Source organism: Lagopus muta, chromosome 1, assembly GCF_023343835.1.
Source record: "Lagopus muta isolate bLagMut1 chromosome 1, bLagMut1 primary, whole genome shotgun sequence".
Classification (NCBI taxonomy): domain Eukaryota; kingdom Metazoa; phylum Chordata; class Aves; order Galliformes; family Phasianidae; genus Lagopus; species Lagopus muta.
In genome coordinates, this window is record NC_064433.1 from 161,589,485 (window position 1) to 161,607,517 (window position 18,033).

Genomic DNA, 18,033 nt, shown 5'->3' on the forward strand with positions numbered 1-18,033 from the left:
AAAACTGCTTCCAGCTATAAATACATGGAAGAGAGAACAACAGCTGTGCAAATAGAAATTATATTCCTCAAATGGAAGAGAGATTCAACATCTCTACGTCATGACACTGATGAAATGAGAACAATTTGTTGAATAGAACCATTAGCATCTGTAGTGTAAGTAAAACACAAAAGCCAAGAAGTTGAGATAAGAAATGGCTAATGTGCAAAAAGCTGTTTCCTAAAGAAAAAAAATACTGAATTGCAGTGAATCATTCAAAACTTTAGACATCAACAAATACTGAACTACATGAGAGTTATTCACCTCATGAATGTTTTGAGGGCATGATTCATGTAAAATAGGTCAAATTAATCATGTTCCAAAAGTATCTGTTTCTCTCTTCATTAATTCTAAAGTGTTTGTCAATTAATTAACTATATATAATGAGGGTGAGTCTCACAGAAGTGGGGAATATGGAAGATTAAATAACAGGGACCAGGTTCCCATGAATTTGTGCACTGTTCTCTTCTTTAAAAGTGCTGAAAATGTAGTTTTCAGCACTTAGTTTTGAATTGATTTTTGGAAAGGTAAAATTCACTCTAAATAGATGTAAACTAGTATTCTCTGGATTTCATTAAAATTTTAAAGAATATTTTTGCTGCCTTGAACTTTTTTCTTTTCTTATATTTTATCAGATAATCTGTTTCTAAATCTGTTCTTAAATCTGTTCCTAACAGTAAGCTGAACAAAGACACTGCATCTCTAAGTAAATATATTACCATTATAACAATCCATATTTTGATAAAATATTTTTGTTCAGTTAAAAATGTATAATTCAGCAAAACAAATATCACACCATGCTTGTCCAAAAGGGGTAAGATGGTACCACTCCACTGACTCTGCTCTGAAAAGAGCAAGTACTTGTCCAGTACGGAATACATTAGTCCAGTTTAGATTTTTTTCAGTTGCAGCTGGTCGTTAGGAAAAATAAAAATGTTGATCGTGTTTTTTTTCAAATAATTAATAAACTCAACAAAAACATACTAACTCTGAGAGCTAAATAGTCTTCTTCAGAAATCCAAACCTGTGTCTGTTGCTTGTTTTTTCCCTTCTTTTTAAATGTTCTCTTCCTACAACTTAAAATTCTAAGATTTTTTTTTTTGCTTTCTTCTTCCAGTAACTTTTCCTCTATCTATACACACTTGTGCAGATCACAAAAAAACGACTCAAGTCTACAATGAAGTAGCTGTACAGTATTCATCTTTCAAGTATGCTGGTAAAAAAATAAAGGTACAAGAGTCTTTTTTTAATAAACAATAAGACACCTACTGTTGTCATGTACATTTGTGAAAAGTTGCTGAAGTGTATTAAATTTGCAATGGTCTGAAATTCTACTGACAGCTCATTTTAAAGAGTTTAAAGATATCTTTACACTTTAAATAGCAAAGAAATTTTTAGTCTTTAAATAGAAGCTTATTTTGTCTTACATAAAGAGGTTAAACAATTCCTTAAATCATTTAAAAATACTAGCAAATTACCAATGGGGCATTTCTAAAGCTCAGACAGAAGTTGATTCTCATTGATCGTCTAACTTACCTTTGAAAGATTATGACTGTGTCAAAATTCTAGCAATTTAAGCATTTCTGCCGTTTTCCATATACTGATAAAAACATGAATGTACACAAAATAAACACATAAAATGAAAAATAAAGGAATAAATATATGAATAATAAAGAATGAATAAATATCTGAATGTAATACAAGTACTGATATTATTATTTTTGTTCACATGAAAGGTATCCATAGTTGAACTTCATAACTTTTATAGCTATCTATTAAAAAAGTGAAAAATAATAATATAAAATCAAGAAATATATTACTCCTTTAAATTGGAAAAAAAGAAATTGGGATAAATGTACAGACACACTGCCTTTATGTCACCTTTTCTTGCAGTAACAAATGTCATAGGGACAATGGGCAGAGTTCTCAGCTTGAATCAAACTACCTAACCATACCAAGCTCAGATAGTAGAAAAGAAATGAAACTAATACCAGAACACAAAGTTTAGGACTATTTATTTTCAACTTTGCACAGGGATCTAGTAGACACTTCCCTTGGCTGTGTAGGTTACAGAAGTCTCGCACAAATTTTTCCACTGTATTGAAACAGACAAAATTCCACTTTTGTTTGTTGTTCTGTTGTTCTTAGTCTTACTCAGAAACTTTTAAGGCTTGATCTTTTAACTAGCTAGAGATCATGTTCAATGGACAACCTAAATTACACTTTCAAAAATAAGCATATAAGCTATTAAAACATTCAATTTTTCATATATTTAAGATACAGATTTTGTTTAAAAAATCAATTTTTTCATAATCATCTGTGAATAATATCTTATTTGTGCATGTTGTTTACATACATAAACACAACACACTACATAAATGTTTGCACGAGGGGGACTATTAAAAGAACAAGAAAGATTTTTGACAATCACATGCCCATTCCCACTGATTTATATGATGCAATTTGTACACATAGAAAAAATATGATCATATACTGAAAAGAAAAGCATTTACATGTTTTCAATAAATTTTTGGTCTTTTCTATGTCACACTATGATTTGGTTATACTGGGCATATGCTCCTCTCCATTTCATGCTGCAAAGGGGAGCAGATGGAATTAAATACAGCTTGGCATGCGGTATAGAGGAAGCCATGGAGCTGTATTTTTTAGTACTACACAGGCACTACCAGCTACATATACATTAGAGATGAAACACAAAAAAGGGCATGTCACCTTCAGGAAAGGGTAGTAGTCAGGGAACATCTGTTATACATGCAGTGTTCCCTGTAGAAAAAGCTGAAACATGATGAAATATGCATCAAAAGTTCCCTATGCACTGAGGTACATTAAGTCCCTTTCAAACCATATGAAGCCCACTTGGGGAAGGGAGGTTATTTGAGTGTGGCAGCTGGAATAGAAGAAAGCAGCAGCAGGGAATGGAAACCAGCTGTTCTGCCATTCTGGAAATAAAGATGGGCAGTAGGCACATAGAGGCTGATACACTGCATGCATATATCATGGCATACAGACAGGAGACAAAGTTTCACTGAGCGGTAATTAGCTAACCATGTTGAAGCTCTATGTCTGAGCAAAGTCCTCGTTAAATCCTAAGTACTATTACAGTATATCAGGGATACTTGTTGTGAAGCACTGCACAGCTCACATTCTTTTCAATTCTTTCACATGGTGAGCTCTTCCCATAAAAGATGCTCACAGACAAAAGAGTATAGAACAGGTCAGTGCAATTTTTCCCTTTCAGTACACTTTACTTAGGACTAGACAGTACATCTCACCCTTACATTTAATTATGATATCACATAAAGCAGGGCTAGAGTGGATACCCTGGCCCTCAGAAGGTTAAAATAAACATGATTATTACTGGGAAATGTATATTTAACCTGTTTAAAAAACACCATGCAGGAGGATTCTTTAATGTACAGAGGCAGCCAAGCCAGCTTCAGTACATAAATATCTTTATTGCAAATTCTTCTCCGTATTGAAAATAAATAACTTACCTAACAAACTAAAAAAAAGAGGGAGGGAGGGAGGGAGGGAGGGAGGGAGGGAGGGAGGGAGGGAGGGAGGGAGGGAGGGAGGAAGGGAGGAAGGAAGGAAGGAAGGAAGGAAGGAAGGAAGGAAGGAAGGAAGGAAGGAAGGAAGGAAGGAAGGAAGGAAGGAAGGAAGGAAGGAAGGAAGGAAGGAAGGAAGGAAGGAAGGAAGGAAGGAAGGAAGGAAGGAAGGAAGGAAGGAAGGAAGGAAGGAAGGAAGGAAAAAGGCAATCATTGCCTTATTTATAACAACTTTTTTTTTAATTCACAAAGACTTTTGTTACACCTAGCTCTTTGCTCATTTAAACTAATCAAAACTCTGAACAAAAACAGTTCTCTCAGTAGTTGCATAAACCACTTCTTCTGCTATATCACCTCTCTGTTGATTCTGAATTTAGAATCATAGAATCATAGAATCATAGAATTACTAAGGTTGGAAAAGACCTAATAGATCATCCAGTCCAACCGTTCACCTATTACCAATAGCTCCTACTAAACCATGTCCCTCAACACAACATCCAGTCTTTCCTTGAACACCCCCAGGGTCGGTGATTCCACCACCTCCCTGGGCAGTCCATTCCAGTGCCTGACCACCCTTTCTGAAAAGTAATACTTCCTCATGTCCAGCCTGAATCTCCCCTGGCGTAGCTTGAAACCATTCCCCCTGGTCCTATCACTAATGACACGAGAGAAGAGGCCGATCCCCAGCTCACTACAACCTCCCTTCAGGAAGTTATAGAGAGCAATGAGGTCTCCCCTGAGCCTCCTCTTCTCCAGGCTGAACATTCCCAGCTCCTTCAGCCTCTCCTCATATGGCCTGTGTTCCAGACCCCTCACCAGCTTTGTTGCCCTCCTTTGAACACGTTCCAGGGCCTCAATATCTTGTCCAGGTCTGACTTAAAAATGTGTACAATGTCTGCCATTAATGCAACTCTGGCCTAAATTAAATTATACCATTTTTCCTTCCTCTGAAAACCAGAAGAATAGAACAGCAGAAGAGAAGTATACAGCAAGAAAGGACCAGAAAAATGACAGAGTGAACTGTATACAGAAATTAAAAGATACACTTTGTTCTAGAAGATTTAAAAAGAAGTAGTGTTATTCTAACTGACGCATTACTGAATGGAATAATTAATTCCTGTCGCTTATTTAAGACACTTCTGTTGATATGTGTTCCCCAGATGGAAATAAAACTAATGATAACTAAAAATCAACTTCAGGTTTCAAGCTAACAGACATTAGCTTTAGAGCAGTCCTATCTGCAGAACAATTTTTTTCAATTTGGTAACAAGAACGTGGCTGGAATGTAAAGTAGGATTATATCAAAACTTGAGCAATATCACTTCTAATCATATCTGTATTTTTGTTTGCTTAGTGAGAGGAGATACAATCATACAATGATGATATAAACTGAGAAAGAATGGAGAAGATGTATATGCTTTAATTGTCTCCTTTATGTAACCTGATAAACACAAACATACACAGACTAGGAGGGAATTATCCTGTAGTCCCATTACAATAGTTTGTATGATATTAAGTGTCCATTCAATGCATAGATGTATGCCCTAAAATTTCCATTAACAAAAGTAAGCATAGCTAGAGAACATCCATTTACCATCGAGAGGAATGCAAAAATCCTGTAACGATGAAAGCTACCAGTTTTATGATTTCCTCATTTCAAATGTTGTTGATCTTTCTATGCCCCCACTTTTCTTTCAATTTATAAAAAGAATCTGAAAATAAAAATTGTTAGCTGAAGATAATGATTTTGACATAGATGGACCTCATTTTACTGATAACAGCACACACATCTTGCTCTTCTAGTGGGAATAAAGCAAAAAAAATAACTAATGGATTCTAAGACTTCCAAGAACAAACTGCAACACAGTGACTGAGCTCAGCCCCAGGAAAGGCAGTGTGAAAACAGGGCATATAGAAAGGAAGCAATGAGATTTACACTAGCAACAGGCAAGGAATAATCTGCTTTGTTCCCTCAAAAACAAAGCTACAGCACCTAAATGTTAAAGTTTACACTTACACCTCAGACAAAAGACTCATGGTAACTGACTTGATCGTGAAGTGCATTTTATGTACATTAATTTACAAATAAGATCATCCAAGAACACACTTCTGTTGTCTTTTTTTTTTTTTTCCCCATTGGTACAGTTTCAATCCTTTAGGGTATTGGCAATAATATATCTAAATTGATTTGGTTGTGAAGCTTATAATTAAATCAATTTACACAAAAAAGAAAAAGACAACTTTCAAACATTGAATGAATTTGTAATTATAAAAAAAAAGTAGAACTAATGGTGGGGGAGGAAGGGGAGAAATAAATTAACTGAAAAATGTAGTGTAACACACTAAATGTTCCAAAGACCATGCTGTGCTGAATGGTTATAGTCCCTCTTTTATTTATTTATTTATTTATTGTCTCTCAGTGACACGTTCTGTGTGTGTATAGATGCAGAAATTTCTGCATCCACTGAAAATCAATTATAGAAATTTCTCCCACAATCTGAAGCTAAATCTAATAATTAAAAGTTATATACACCATTCACAACACTTCACAGTTACTATGCGATAACAATCTGCCAGAAGCTGAAATGTACCTGATTAAAAATCTGGTTTGGCAGAACTCAACTCTAGTTGAAAAGCAGGATAATAGGCAATAACAAAGGCAATAATAGGCTATGGTACTCTAATGCAAAGTGCATTCACTGTCACTTCAGCTGCCAGGATGTTTGCAGTTTTTCTATTTTGTATCAATGAAAGAAAGTAAGAAAGTAGTCAAGGTATTAAGCTAATCCATTTCTTCTCCATTACGGTGCCACTGCATATCCTTTTCTCATTTCTTCCCAGACAAGCTCCTGTTTCATCAGATTTCTCCTTCCTCACCTGGATAGCTTTGCTTGAACTCCAAAGCCACTCAAGTGAGCAGAACATGCTACAGAGAGAAGCTATGCATAGAAACACACTCCTTTCTAACAAGGAAGCACCAAACAAACTACACTGCTCCTAAACACACCTGGCTATCACTCAACTCACACGTCATAAAGTGCCACTCATGAACCTAGACTCAATATCAAAATAACTGACAGGTAAAAAGTGAGCCTGAATTCTCAGGTAGAATAGAAGGCCATCTAAAAATAAAACTTAAAAAGACATTCAACATAAAAGCAACAGAGGGAGAAAAACGGCTTAGTCTTTATTTTTCAGAAGTATTTGCTCATTTTTTTCACAGTAATTTCCTCAACAAATATATCATAGATCACTGGATATGAACATAAGAAAGGTTATGACAGTCAACTGCGCAGCAAAGGTGACTGACTCATATTCCTCTGGTGTGATCATTAACTTAGATTCAAAGGGGGAATATTTTTCTAGTTTCTCAAAATGATGCATGACAGAATATTTGCATACCTTGGTGAGTCTAAGAAACTCTTGCAAACATGTTATCTAGATCAGCTTTAAATTGCCGAGTTTAAGGCACTAAGAATATTTGACATTTTTCATAGTACACCTATAATTAAAAGTGCAAAATATTAATCTAAAAACTAGATATCAAAAGATACCAACAAAAGATTCAATGTGAACCACAGACTTCACAAGAAGGAGAACAGTTATAATGCTACACATTCTCTTGAATTCAGAAATACTATTCTCTTGACCAATGTATTAACAGTAGAAAATTAGAAAGGAAGTTCTGTCAGATTAGACGTAATAATGAATGTGTTAAATGCACCAGTGTGGATATTGAGCTGATATAAGAAAATCATTGGAAAGTTCAGAAGAATTATTCATAAAAAATTCTGATAATATCTACTCTGCTGCAGTTAGATAAAGTAAGATATTCAATTTCAGGGATCTTTCTTTTTAAAAATTGAAAATAAAAATGCACAAGTTACTACAGTCTTGTTCCATGAACATGTTCAGTGGACCAATCACAGAATTACAGAATCACAGAATTGTAGGGGCTGGAAGGGGCCTCTAGAGATCATAGAGTCCAACCCCCCTGATAAAGCAGGCTCCCTAGACCAGGTTGCAAAGATATGCATCCAGGCAAGTCTTGAATGTCTCCAGAGAAGGAGACCATTAAAAAGTAGAGTTTTCATTGAGATGCAAAATATCTGATACGGTCTTTATTCTTTAGACAGTTGCATGCAAGTTTGCGTCAGCTTTGTTCCATGTGTATTTTCATTGTGATTATGAAGAAAGTGTTGTATTTTCATGTGATATTTAATCTTTTTTTTTAATTATTTTTTAAATTTTTATTGCTGAAGATTAACTCCAGCCCTTTTATCCTAGTCACATATATCTTAGATTAAAAATGTGTTGTTTCCAGGTTCCAGAAAAACCTGGTAAAGTGGTCTTAGAGGAGTTTCTGACACCAGTGTTAAAGTTTTCTTTCACTCTTTCTTCGTGGATGTACCTCTGATTATCCTTTATTCTTAGGATCCATGCTACCATTAACCAGGCAAAAGCACGTGCAAAAATGCCCCCTCTATAGGATACAAGTGTGAACATCAAGCATTTTGAAAGCAAGATTTCTGTTGCACAGTGAGTGATATACTGAACAAAAAAAAACCTAATAATATAGTAATAATAATCTGCCAGAGATATATTAAATTAGAAAAGCACCGAAAAATCCAAGAAATGAATGAATTATAAGCAACTAGAAAAAAACATCCCTATCTCTACACTGTTTTACAGATTATAACATAAACATTCTCAGGACTTACTAAGAAAGTTTAGAATGAACGTGTTTTTGTTGTAGATATCATTTATGGATTACAATATCATTTTCATCTTTGTATGTCATTTAAAAAAACACTGATCGTAGTTTTTATGCACAAGCCACAGCAAAATAAAAAGATTATTCTATTATTTAAACATAAAATGTGAATAATACATGCTACTCCAGGTGGAATCAACAGGAATTTTTATGTAACTTGGCAAACAGTGTTTAACAGTGTTAATTTGTGTGATATTTGTAAGTAGGATGATCTTAAACTGTCTGAACCTGTGAAGGGGTTTAAAGTCTCAGGAACAAAATGGGGAAAATAAAAGGTAAGCAAGACATACATGTCTAAAATCATTCCACTGAAAAAGTAAGTCATAGAGAACAAGCTCCTTTGTAAGACAGCCAAATCAGTATAAGTAAGGAATAAGTTGAGAAATCTGATCTGACCAAAGACAGACAGATATTTTTATGCAGAAAATAGCTTAAAATTTACAGAGAAGGAAAACATTAATATCTGAAAGGAGACATGGCTTATTGTTTCAATGTATTTTAAAGGCCTTTGTTTTGCTCCTCTTTTCTAGAAGTTAAATTATTTTGGAATCTTTAAACAGAAATAATCATGTCTGAAACTTTGCTACAAAACAGTGAATTCCTACCCTTTAGCACAACCTAGAGAGATGACAGAACTGACAGAAACACAACTTCTGACACTGCTTCAGGTGTCACCATAGAAAATTAAGCATTCCACCCCCATTTCCCAGAAAACAATTCTCCTCTAAAAAAAATGCAATCCTCTTTCTACCTGAATCGCATACATTATATTTCTTACTCTTCTTCAGTGTGGAATGGAATGGAATAGAATAATGTGTAGAGAAAGCCATTTTGTTTATTGTCTTTCAAAAGAGAGAAGTTATGTTGGACTAAAAGCCTTGATCACACAATACTCAATGAGAAGCTATCATTGATTTTATTGAAAACACTATATTGCACCACATTTGTTACTGTAATGATTTCTAGTCCCAAAGATGCTTGCTGTTGGTTCAGTTTTTGTAATATGCCAAATGATTTTATTACCACATACTTGAGATGGAGGTAAACAAATATATGTTATTACCATTTGAAATTGTATTTTTGGGGGGAAAGAAAAGTGATTTATCTCTCTACGCTAATTATTTATTTTTTCTTAGTAAAACATAAACATCTGCTGCTGCAAAGCAGTGGCTAACAGTACTTAACATCCATAGTTCAGTATACATTTAATAAGAATGTGAGGAATTAATACGAGCCACTGCTGTGAGTTGTTTCCTGATAAATGGGGACTCTCATAGAAACATAATGATAAATGCAAACCTCCAGATAACTTTTACTGTTACAAAGGAAACATGGAATAGAAGAGATTGGCTTAACCTGCTTACTAATGTTTTCATATTTTGAGCTGTATTGTTCTTGATGTTATATTGACAGACTGTGATAAAATATGAACTCTGGCTATATACTGATTTTCTAAAAAGCTCTCACTTCTTAATTATTTAGAGCAGTAAATTATTTTCCCAATTAAACTTTTTGAATTTTAGAACCTCATTGCTGTACTTGATGGTAGAAATCCACCCTTTATGCTAAAACAAAACTGAGAAAATTAGATACACACTCAGTTTCTTAAAAAAAAAAAAAAAAAAAAAAAAAAAAGAAGAAGTCTAGTGCTGCATCTTTATACAGATCAATGTCTAATTATAAGCAGAGACTTGCTGTGGCAAGAGGTTAGGAAAAAATAATCTTTCTGGCATTTATTAGTTGGAAAATAAGGTCATATTTGAGGTCAACCCTCAAATATACACAGAATAAGTTATACTGCAGCATTCTAAATATTCTACATAGCAAAAGTCACACTGCAATCCCAATATAACCAGAAACATGTTCCTAATGACTGTATAACAGATCAGACTGGGCTAGCTACAAAAGCAAAACAAAACAACAAAAACCTAGATCAAATTAATCAACAATTAATAAAAAACTCATACTTTTTTTCTGCTTAATTATAAATGTAGCTTCTCAATAACTTATTGACTTATTTAATCATCTCTTAACTTTCTCTAAGCCTGAATCATCTTTTAAAAAACTAACCTAAAATAAATATATAAAACATTCCAGCAGTAGTGCTCTTTCTTATTGCCTACAACCTCGGCAAAATCACACAAACACACAATGCTTAAGTGCTCAGTTTGTCAATTTTTTTTTTTTTTAATTGTTTCTTCTGAAATAAAAGACCTCATAATTAGATAAAGCATATCTGGAAAAAAAAAAAAAAAGTGCACTGGACACACGCAGATTTTGAAGAAATAAATATGCTTATTTGTCAGAATGAAAGCTTGCAGAGATTGTGGTCGTTGTTCTGCTATAAGTAATTTTAGCTGGTTCACAGACACTCATCTTTGATACCAACCTAGAGTGTAGGTGAAATAATACTAAAAATCAGATTATTTTATTTTTTGACAATTCTCATACTACTATTAATTGTGAAATCAACATTACAAATAGAAATATACATCCTTGAAATGAAAACACTTTCCGGTCAGTTTTTACTGTTGTCTAATATCCCGAGTCTCTCTTTTTTTTCCTCACATCCGAACTACATGAGGAATGTAAATGACTGCTGCTCTTTTATCTGTTGCAGTCATGTCTGAGTTGAGTTTTCAAATCATGCTTTGGCTGAAGAACAGTATGTAATATATCACAGGCAATGCCAGTGGAGATAAAGTATTTTCTAATCATTTTAGAGAAGTACTAATTTTATTTTATTTTATTTTTTTAATATATTTTCGTTCTACGGAAGAAGGATACTTGTGGTTTCATTTCATATTCATTCTGAAAGATCATGAATGCCTTTGCTCTGGGCTAGGTACAAGATTTACAGTTTTCTCTGATAGTATTATCAGAGGGCTATTCCACTCTGTTACACTGCAACTGCAACACTAATAGGTTTATAATGATGGCTTAACTTTACGCTTTGTAAGCACTGGAGGCTTCACTCACCTTGTTCAAGTGGCTGGCTTTTAGTTGAAGTAGTTTTCATCTTGAGTGCCTCCCTAACAGACATGTCACAGCAGGAGCCTTTGTTAGTGTCTTGGTCACTGTCAGCCTGATCACTGTCCCCATGCCCGCTGTCCCTCAAGCTGGCTCTTTCTGGATCCTTGAATGTGGAGCTACTGAAATACATATTTAAAAAAAAAAAAAAAAAAAAAAAAAAAAGAGAGAGAGAGAGAGAGGGAGAGTTGTATTTACTTGTTCTAGGTTGAATTGTACTCTTTGGCCAAGCAATTTTGACAAGAATGCAAATGGGGAAGCTGAGAAAGTTATTTAATAGGCCTTACCTTTGAACAAACTGCTGCCTGCTGCCCATGTAATTGGGCTCTGCGGGAAAATTGTCTGTCTGCGAAAGAGAAGGAAAAAAATACGTATAGTTGTACACTGGACAAATCTCCTGCAGAGCAACAAGATTTCCTAGAGGAGAAATGATTAATAATTCAAAAATTCCCTTAATCTTTAGATTTGTACATTTTAATTAAATTGGAAAATGCTGGCATGTAATTATGTGCTCAGAACAATTAAATGATTCCGGTCCACAAATTACCTGCTAAAGTAAACAATGAGGCTCCAATAAGTGGCATTCTCTGTGAGCAACCTGACAGATGACTCTGTTTATGTTTTTTCATTAGTTAGATATTAAGACTGATGGTTATTGAAAACGAGAGAAAAAAAAATACTTTTGTGCATTACAAAAGTGAATTATTCAATAATACTAATTTTTAATCATAATTACATCATCTACTGGGATTCTGAAGCCCTTACTACTGTAATACAATTTCATATGTTTCCACAAAACATGCAAATTAAGAAAAGAGAGGAGAGGAGAGGAGAGGAGAGGAGAGGAGAGGAGAGGAGAGGAGAGGAGAGGAGAGGAGAGGAGAGGAGAGGAGAGGAGAGGAGAGGAGAGGAGAGGAGAGGAGAGGAGAGGAGAGGAGAGGAGAGGAGAGGAGAGAAAGAAAAATAAAGAAAAAAGGAAAAAGGGAAAAAAAGAAAAAAGAAAAAAGAAAAAGAAGAAAGAAAAAAAAGAGAAAAAGAAAAAAAGAAAAAAAAGAATATTTGTACTTGTTTAGATTTCAGTGTTTCATTTGTTTTTAAATGCTACTGGGAAAGTGCAAGTATGAAAATATTTGGATTTTCTCTCTCTAATTTTCATCAGTATTAATAACTACATCTGAATAATGAGAACCACACATGCAAGCAAGAACATTAAATGATTGTTGCTGACAAGTGGTTTGAAAAAAAAAAATACTTTCATTAACTCTGTCATGAGTGTATTTTTAGCAGCATGAGCTAAGTAATTGTAGAAGCAGAAGTATTTACAGCATCCAGACCAACATGGAGTCCTGCCAAAGGGAACTGAATTCCCCTTGTGTCATCAGCTAAAGTTCTTTGGAAGAAAGAGAGACTGAATCTTTCACAAAACCCCATATACTGTAGATTCGCGCATGTCACTTCGTCTTGCAGCTGACCTAGTGACAGAGCGCCTACTGTTTTCTGCATCACTTTGGATCACACCACTATGCTTTGCAGCAGCGATGAGTTTTCCAACAGCATCTCACATATCAGCATCAGTAGCACAGGCAGTACTCAATTACTGGAAGGCCCAATATAAGATTTAATGTTGTATAATAATTGTTTACACAAGTGACTGGTCTCCTAGATATTTATTTTTCCTTGACACTCTCCTTTTTGTCCTTTCTGATTTATTTTTGCTTGGCTGTTTCTGTTTGTTCGTTCGCTTTTTGTAAACACATGGTAATTAGAAATATTTGCTATTCTTTGTATCTTTGGAATACTGGACCTTGAAAAAGACATGAAGTTACATCTGAAAAATAACAGTCAAAGCTGGTCACAACAGCAAATAAGTAGCCACATGCCACTCTCAAAACATTTGTGAAATATATATGCTCATGGATATCTCGTGTGATTTAAGGAAAACACAAAAGATAAATTGTCTTCTGTTCAGGAATATATGAGGTATATTTACACACACATTCTTCTTACTGGTAGATAAGTCTTTTGGTTTTTAAAAAATAGGATAATTTAAAAAAAATGTTCACATTTTGAAGTATTTTTTAATTTAAGTTGCAGAGTATGTTGCATGTGACTTTTTGATTGGACCAAAATTACACACTATTTGAAAATCTGATGTACGAGAAGATAGTTGTTCTTCAGAAGCATTAAAAGGTGAGCTTATAAAAGTTCTTAAATACTGTCCAAGCAGAGTAAGCAATACAAAAGGAGAATTCTGAAGATTTGGCATACAAAATCCAGTGTGGTGCCACTGCTTTTCCATGTCACCTTTTCAGAAGTACTCACATTTTCAGCTACAGATAGTCATACTTTTACAAATCTAATTACCTCATTTAGGGGTCTTTATACTGAGAAACAGAGAAGATTCTGTTTTTAACCAATGTCATTAGATTATAAATTTGCTGTAACTGTTAGCATGCTTAAAGTTATAAGAAGAAATATTGAAAGAAAAAAAAATAAAAGGAAGAAATGGAGGCATAAAATTCTTATATTTAATCTATTAAATGTAACACATTATATTTCAGAAGCAGCCTTAATTCTGCATTTTATTCCTTTCTTGTATTCACTTGTAAGCCAGCATCTCTAGTGAGCAGCAAATCCACATCATATATATAATCATTACAACATATACAGTATGATACTTCTCAACCCAAATAAATCTATATAACTGCTGAACTCATATCTGTTTTCTAAGTCAAATATCTCAGTTATAGATGCCCAGGAAAACTAACCTTGTGATTTTTTTTTTCATGCAAGAAATGTGCCTCCACACATAGCAGCTACTAGAATCAACACTTCCATTTTTTATGATGTTGTCAGACAAGATGTCTGTTACAAAATGCATTTTCATCAATTCTCTGCTATCTGATTAAGAAACATAAATCAGACTCTTGCCCTGGAATTAATTATAGCAGCTTCTTAAATGTGGTGCTAAGGACTTCTCTGTAATCTGAATCATGGTCAGAACTGGTCAAACATTTTGTTTCTGCATTGACAGCAATAAAAGCATGTAATATACCATTCAAAATATAAATTTTAAAATAGAAGTTATGACAAAATCTTGGCTCCAGTCTTAATAATGTGAGTTGCTTCTGAGAAATTCTGTATTTATGGTAATAAATGGCCTTTAAATCAATCAAAATTTGAGCAATTTCCTTATATTGTATTTTGCATCTAAACAAACAATTGTCTTTTTACAGTGAGTTCAGAGCTGCAAAAGGACAACTGTAAATACTTGATAACCACAGACATCTGAACAACTCTAAGTTGAATTCTTTTCCTTCTGTTCTAAAACCATTAAGCTTTATCCTGTTATAAACTAGGAAAATATCATGCTTATGATGATATGTAACAGGGCACTCTGAGATCTAGGCAATAATTGTTTTCCTATATTATATGTAAAAATAAACATTTAATTTTAAGGCTACACAATTTAGAGTAATCTGTTATACATAATCTGTATACAACAGATTACAGAGAGATATGAATATCTATTTATTTATTCTTTAATTCCAGTTGAAGTGAGAGATCATATACTTAAAATTTTTACACTTTCTATAGAAGTGATATTACACATTTCAGCTCATGCATTAATCATACCTCTTAACACCACATAGCTGTGATGTTAAAAAATAAGTGCTACTTTAAAAATGTATCAACAGCAAATAAGTCCTTCATTCTTTGAGTACACAGCCCTTTTCCAGAAATTAGAATTGGGTCTCTCTGTTTGCCCCCCCCCAGGTTCGTTTCAGTGCGCCTACAGATAAACATCAACAAGCTGACCTAATCAACTAAGATCTCTTTACTAATATTACAGATACAGGTACCTACACAAGATTCGCTCCATTTCGACCATCTAGCTTTAGGTTTGTTCTGCTGCTAGAGCTGACTTCCTTCAATAATTATGGGGATAATATAGATGACCAGCAAGATATTCAGTTTAATAGCTAACACTAAGCAAGTTGCATCATACCAGGACTGAATTACATATAAGTACCTGATTAAAAAAACACCACAAAATATGTTACTCAAATTGAAGACTTAGAACTAGAGTATCAATTAGGTCACTAAGTCATGAGTTTTTAGTAGGAAAAAACAAACAAACAAACAACAGACATTGACAGAATGTCTCCAAGGAAAACTGAAGGAAAACTGAAGTGAGAACTGTCCATCATCCTGGATGAATACTGGTGAATTAAAAGTCTGTGATATCACTCTAACCTATCGCACCTCTCCTAAAGAAGAAGTTTATTTTCACAGACTAAAACTAATTTATTTCCAGTGAGAAGAGGTATATTATTTCCAGAGTTCTTACAATGGCCCCCTAAAAATGCATTCTTCTATCCTTCTGTCCTAATATGTGACTGTACAGTAAATTTGAAGTCTTAAGAACACCGTCATTACTGTGATGTTACATAAAAGTTCTTGAGGATTTGAGTACACACTTCTCAGCTTTGCCAGAAGAATGGAGCTCATAAAAATGATATTTTGAAAGAGACCAGAACTCACACAAATCTTCCAGAAGCCACTAAAAGCAATTTAAAAAAAAAAAAAAAAAAAAAAAGAAAAAGCTATAGCCACTGCCTTTCAACAAGTATCTTAAGACTTGATTACATTACTTTTGAAGAAGAACACAGAAGAGCAGGCAAATTAAACCTGTACAAAACACACTTCTGGTATGTGGTCTTCAGCTGCGGCAATGTAATTGCCACAGTCTAACTGTCTACCTTGAATAATCACTTGCTGATCAGTCTTCAAGTGCTGTTGTCAACTGTCTGTAAAGCCATTCATTCTATTACAATTGTTAGTGCTTCCATATTAAGATGAAACAGTGTCTTTGTAAACTACAATTATTGGTACGTATTGTTCATATATGGTGAATTTGGAATACTAAATTTTATAAATTTAAACTGCTACTCTAACAATTCTAACGATTAATTGGCTATAACTTCTAAAATTTTAATTTAGGGAAAACAAAATGAAAAATTATGGCCAAGAAAGAAATATCAAATTCTTTCATAAAATCATGTTCACAACATTCTATTGAAATGTTTTTGATATTTTACAGAGAAAAAAGTATTTAATAGTGATTCCGCAAACGTGTGTATAAATAACAATATATATATATATGTGATGAAATATATATTTTTTCAAATAAAAATATCAGGATTAAAATTGCAGCCCCATAACAATCAATCAAATTTCAGGAAATTGACTACTGCTTGGTAAAAGAATGGGCTTCTGCTTTCAAGAATTCCTATTTAAAAACAAAATAAAACAAACCAAAACAACGACAATGACAGGAACAAGAACAACAAAAAACTGTCTATTAAAAAATAGCTCCTAGCTCTTATCCTTCTTTTTTTTTTTTTTTTTTTGTTTCCATTCTAATAAATATCTTTGTTATACCACTATTCTGAAAATTTATAACAAGCTTTGATATATTTCATATTGTTTGAATAATACTGAACAAAAGAAAAAGTTTTCATTTTAACAGACCTCTCTTCTGAAAAAAATGGCTCATAAACTCAATATGACTGCAACAAAAAAAATGAGGAAAAGTGAGAGAGAAAGAGGGAGAAAGGGAGAAATGCAATATTTAAGTATTCTTGACAAATTATTTCCAGAAATAATAGTCATATTAGGGAAAGATGTATTTAAAAGATGTAAAAAAGAACTAAAACATTAATCAGTTTTATGAATATTCGGCTACTAGAATATTCATAATTTTTTTCACAGAATTACAAGAACAAGTATCACATTTTCAGAAATGATTCAACACAACTCTATTTTACGTAGATGTTCATACCTGAAACTATGATAAAGCAAAATGTCTTTACGGACTCTAAATTCTTTTTAATTAAACATTAACTACAAAATGAAATATCTCTCCTCTTCATCAGATGACTACTTAATATCTACTTCAAGCCCTTTCTGTGTCTTTTCTTGAGAAGTACCCACCCTTTCCCCATGAAGCAAGTATCTTATGCAATGACAATCATTTACAAGACCATGTAAATGTAATGCATTCTGCCAAATCAGGTTTTAAAAGAGCAGAAAATTGTCTTGATTTTGTTAGAAACAGTTTTGCTCAATGTAATACAATCTTTCACAAAGAACTTCTTAGTCTTCCACATATACCCAGTGAGTGTGTTTGCTTAGCCTGAAGAACAGTTTTTGATTTCACAAGACTTCTTTCAGTACGAAAAGGTATTACCTCAGTATCAAAAATAAAATAAAATGTTAAATAAAGAGAACTGAGCATAAACTTCTAATAAATTATTCTATTTTATCTGAAAGGCAAAATTAAGCAAGCTGTTTTAACAAACCTTATCCTAACATGTGCTCTCTGCTTTGTCTTTGAAAATATTTTTGAGACATAATTTATATGAATGTACATATTTGAGATGTTTCACATGTTGCAAAATGAGTATTTTAGAGTTATAAGAACAGTTTATTTACGTGAATTTCTGACATGTGTGACACTGCTGAAAAACACATGGCAAGAAAACCAGAGAGATGCACAAGGCCACAGCATTCACCAGTTTCCTGTATGTTTTACTGAAGGATGTTGGTGTTTTCTCT

At 33.6% G+C, this 18,033-nt stretch overlaps 1 protein-coding gene across 4 annotated transcripts in view; it reads right to left on the minus strand.

Annotated features, from left to right (window-relative positions):
• Positions 1-18,033, minus strand: part of PCDH17 (protocadherin 17) — an 86,084-nt gene that overhangs the window by 45,913 nt on the left and 22,138 nt on the right. For 3 of the 4 annotated variants that reach the window (XM_048932710.1, XM_048932709.1, XM_048932707.1), the window contains exons 3-4: positions 11,700-11,758; positions 11,362-11,534 (exon numbers count right to left, since the gene is read on the minus strand). In XM_048932710.1, coding sequence (XP_048788667.1) covers positions 11,362-11,534; positions 11,700-11,758 — 232 coding nt within the window. The remainder of the gene's footprint in view (positions 1-11,361; positions 11,535-11,699; positions 11,759-18,033) is intronic. The other variant, XM_048932717.1, reaches the window with a different exon arrangement.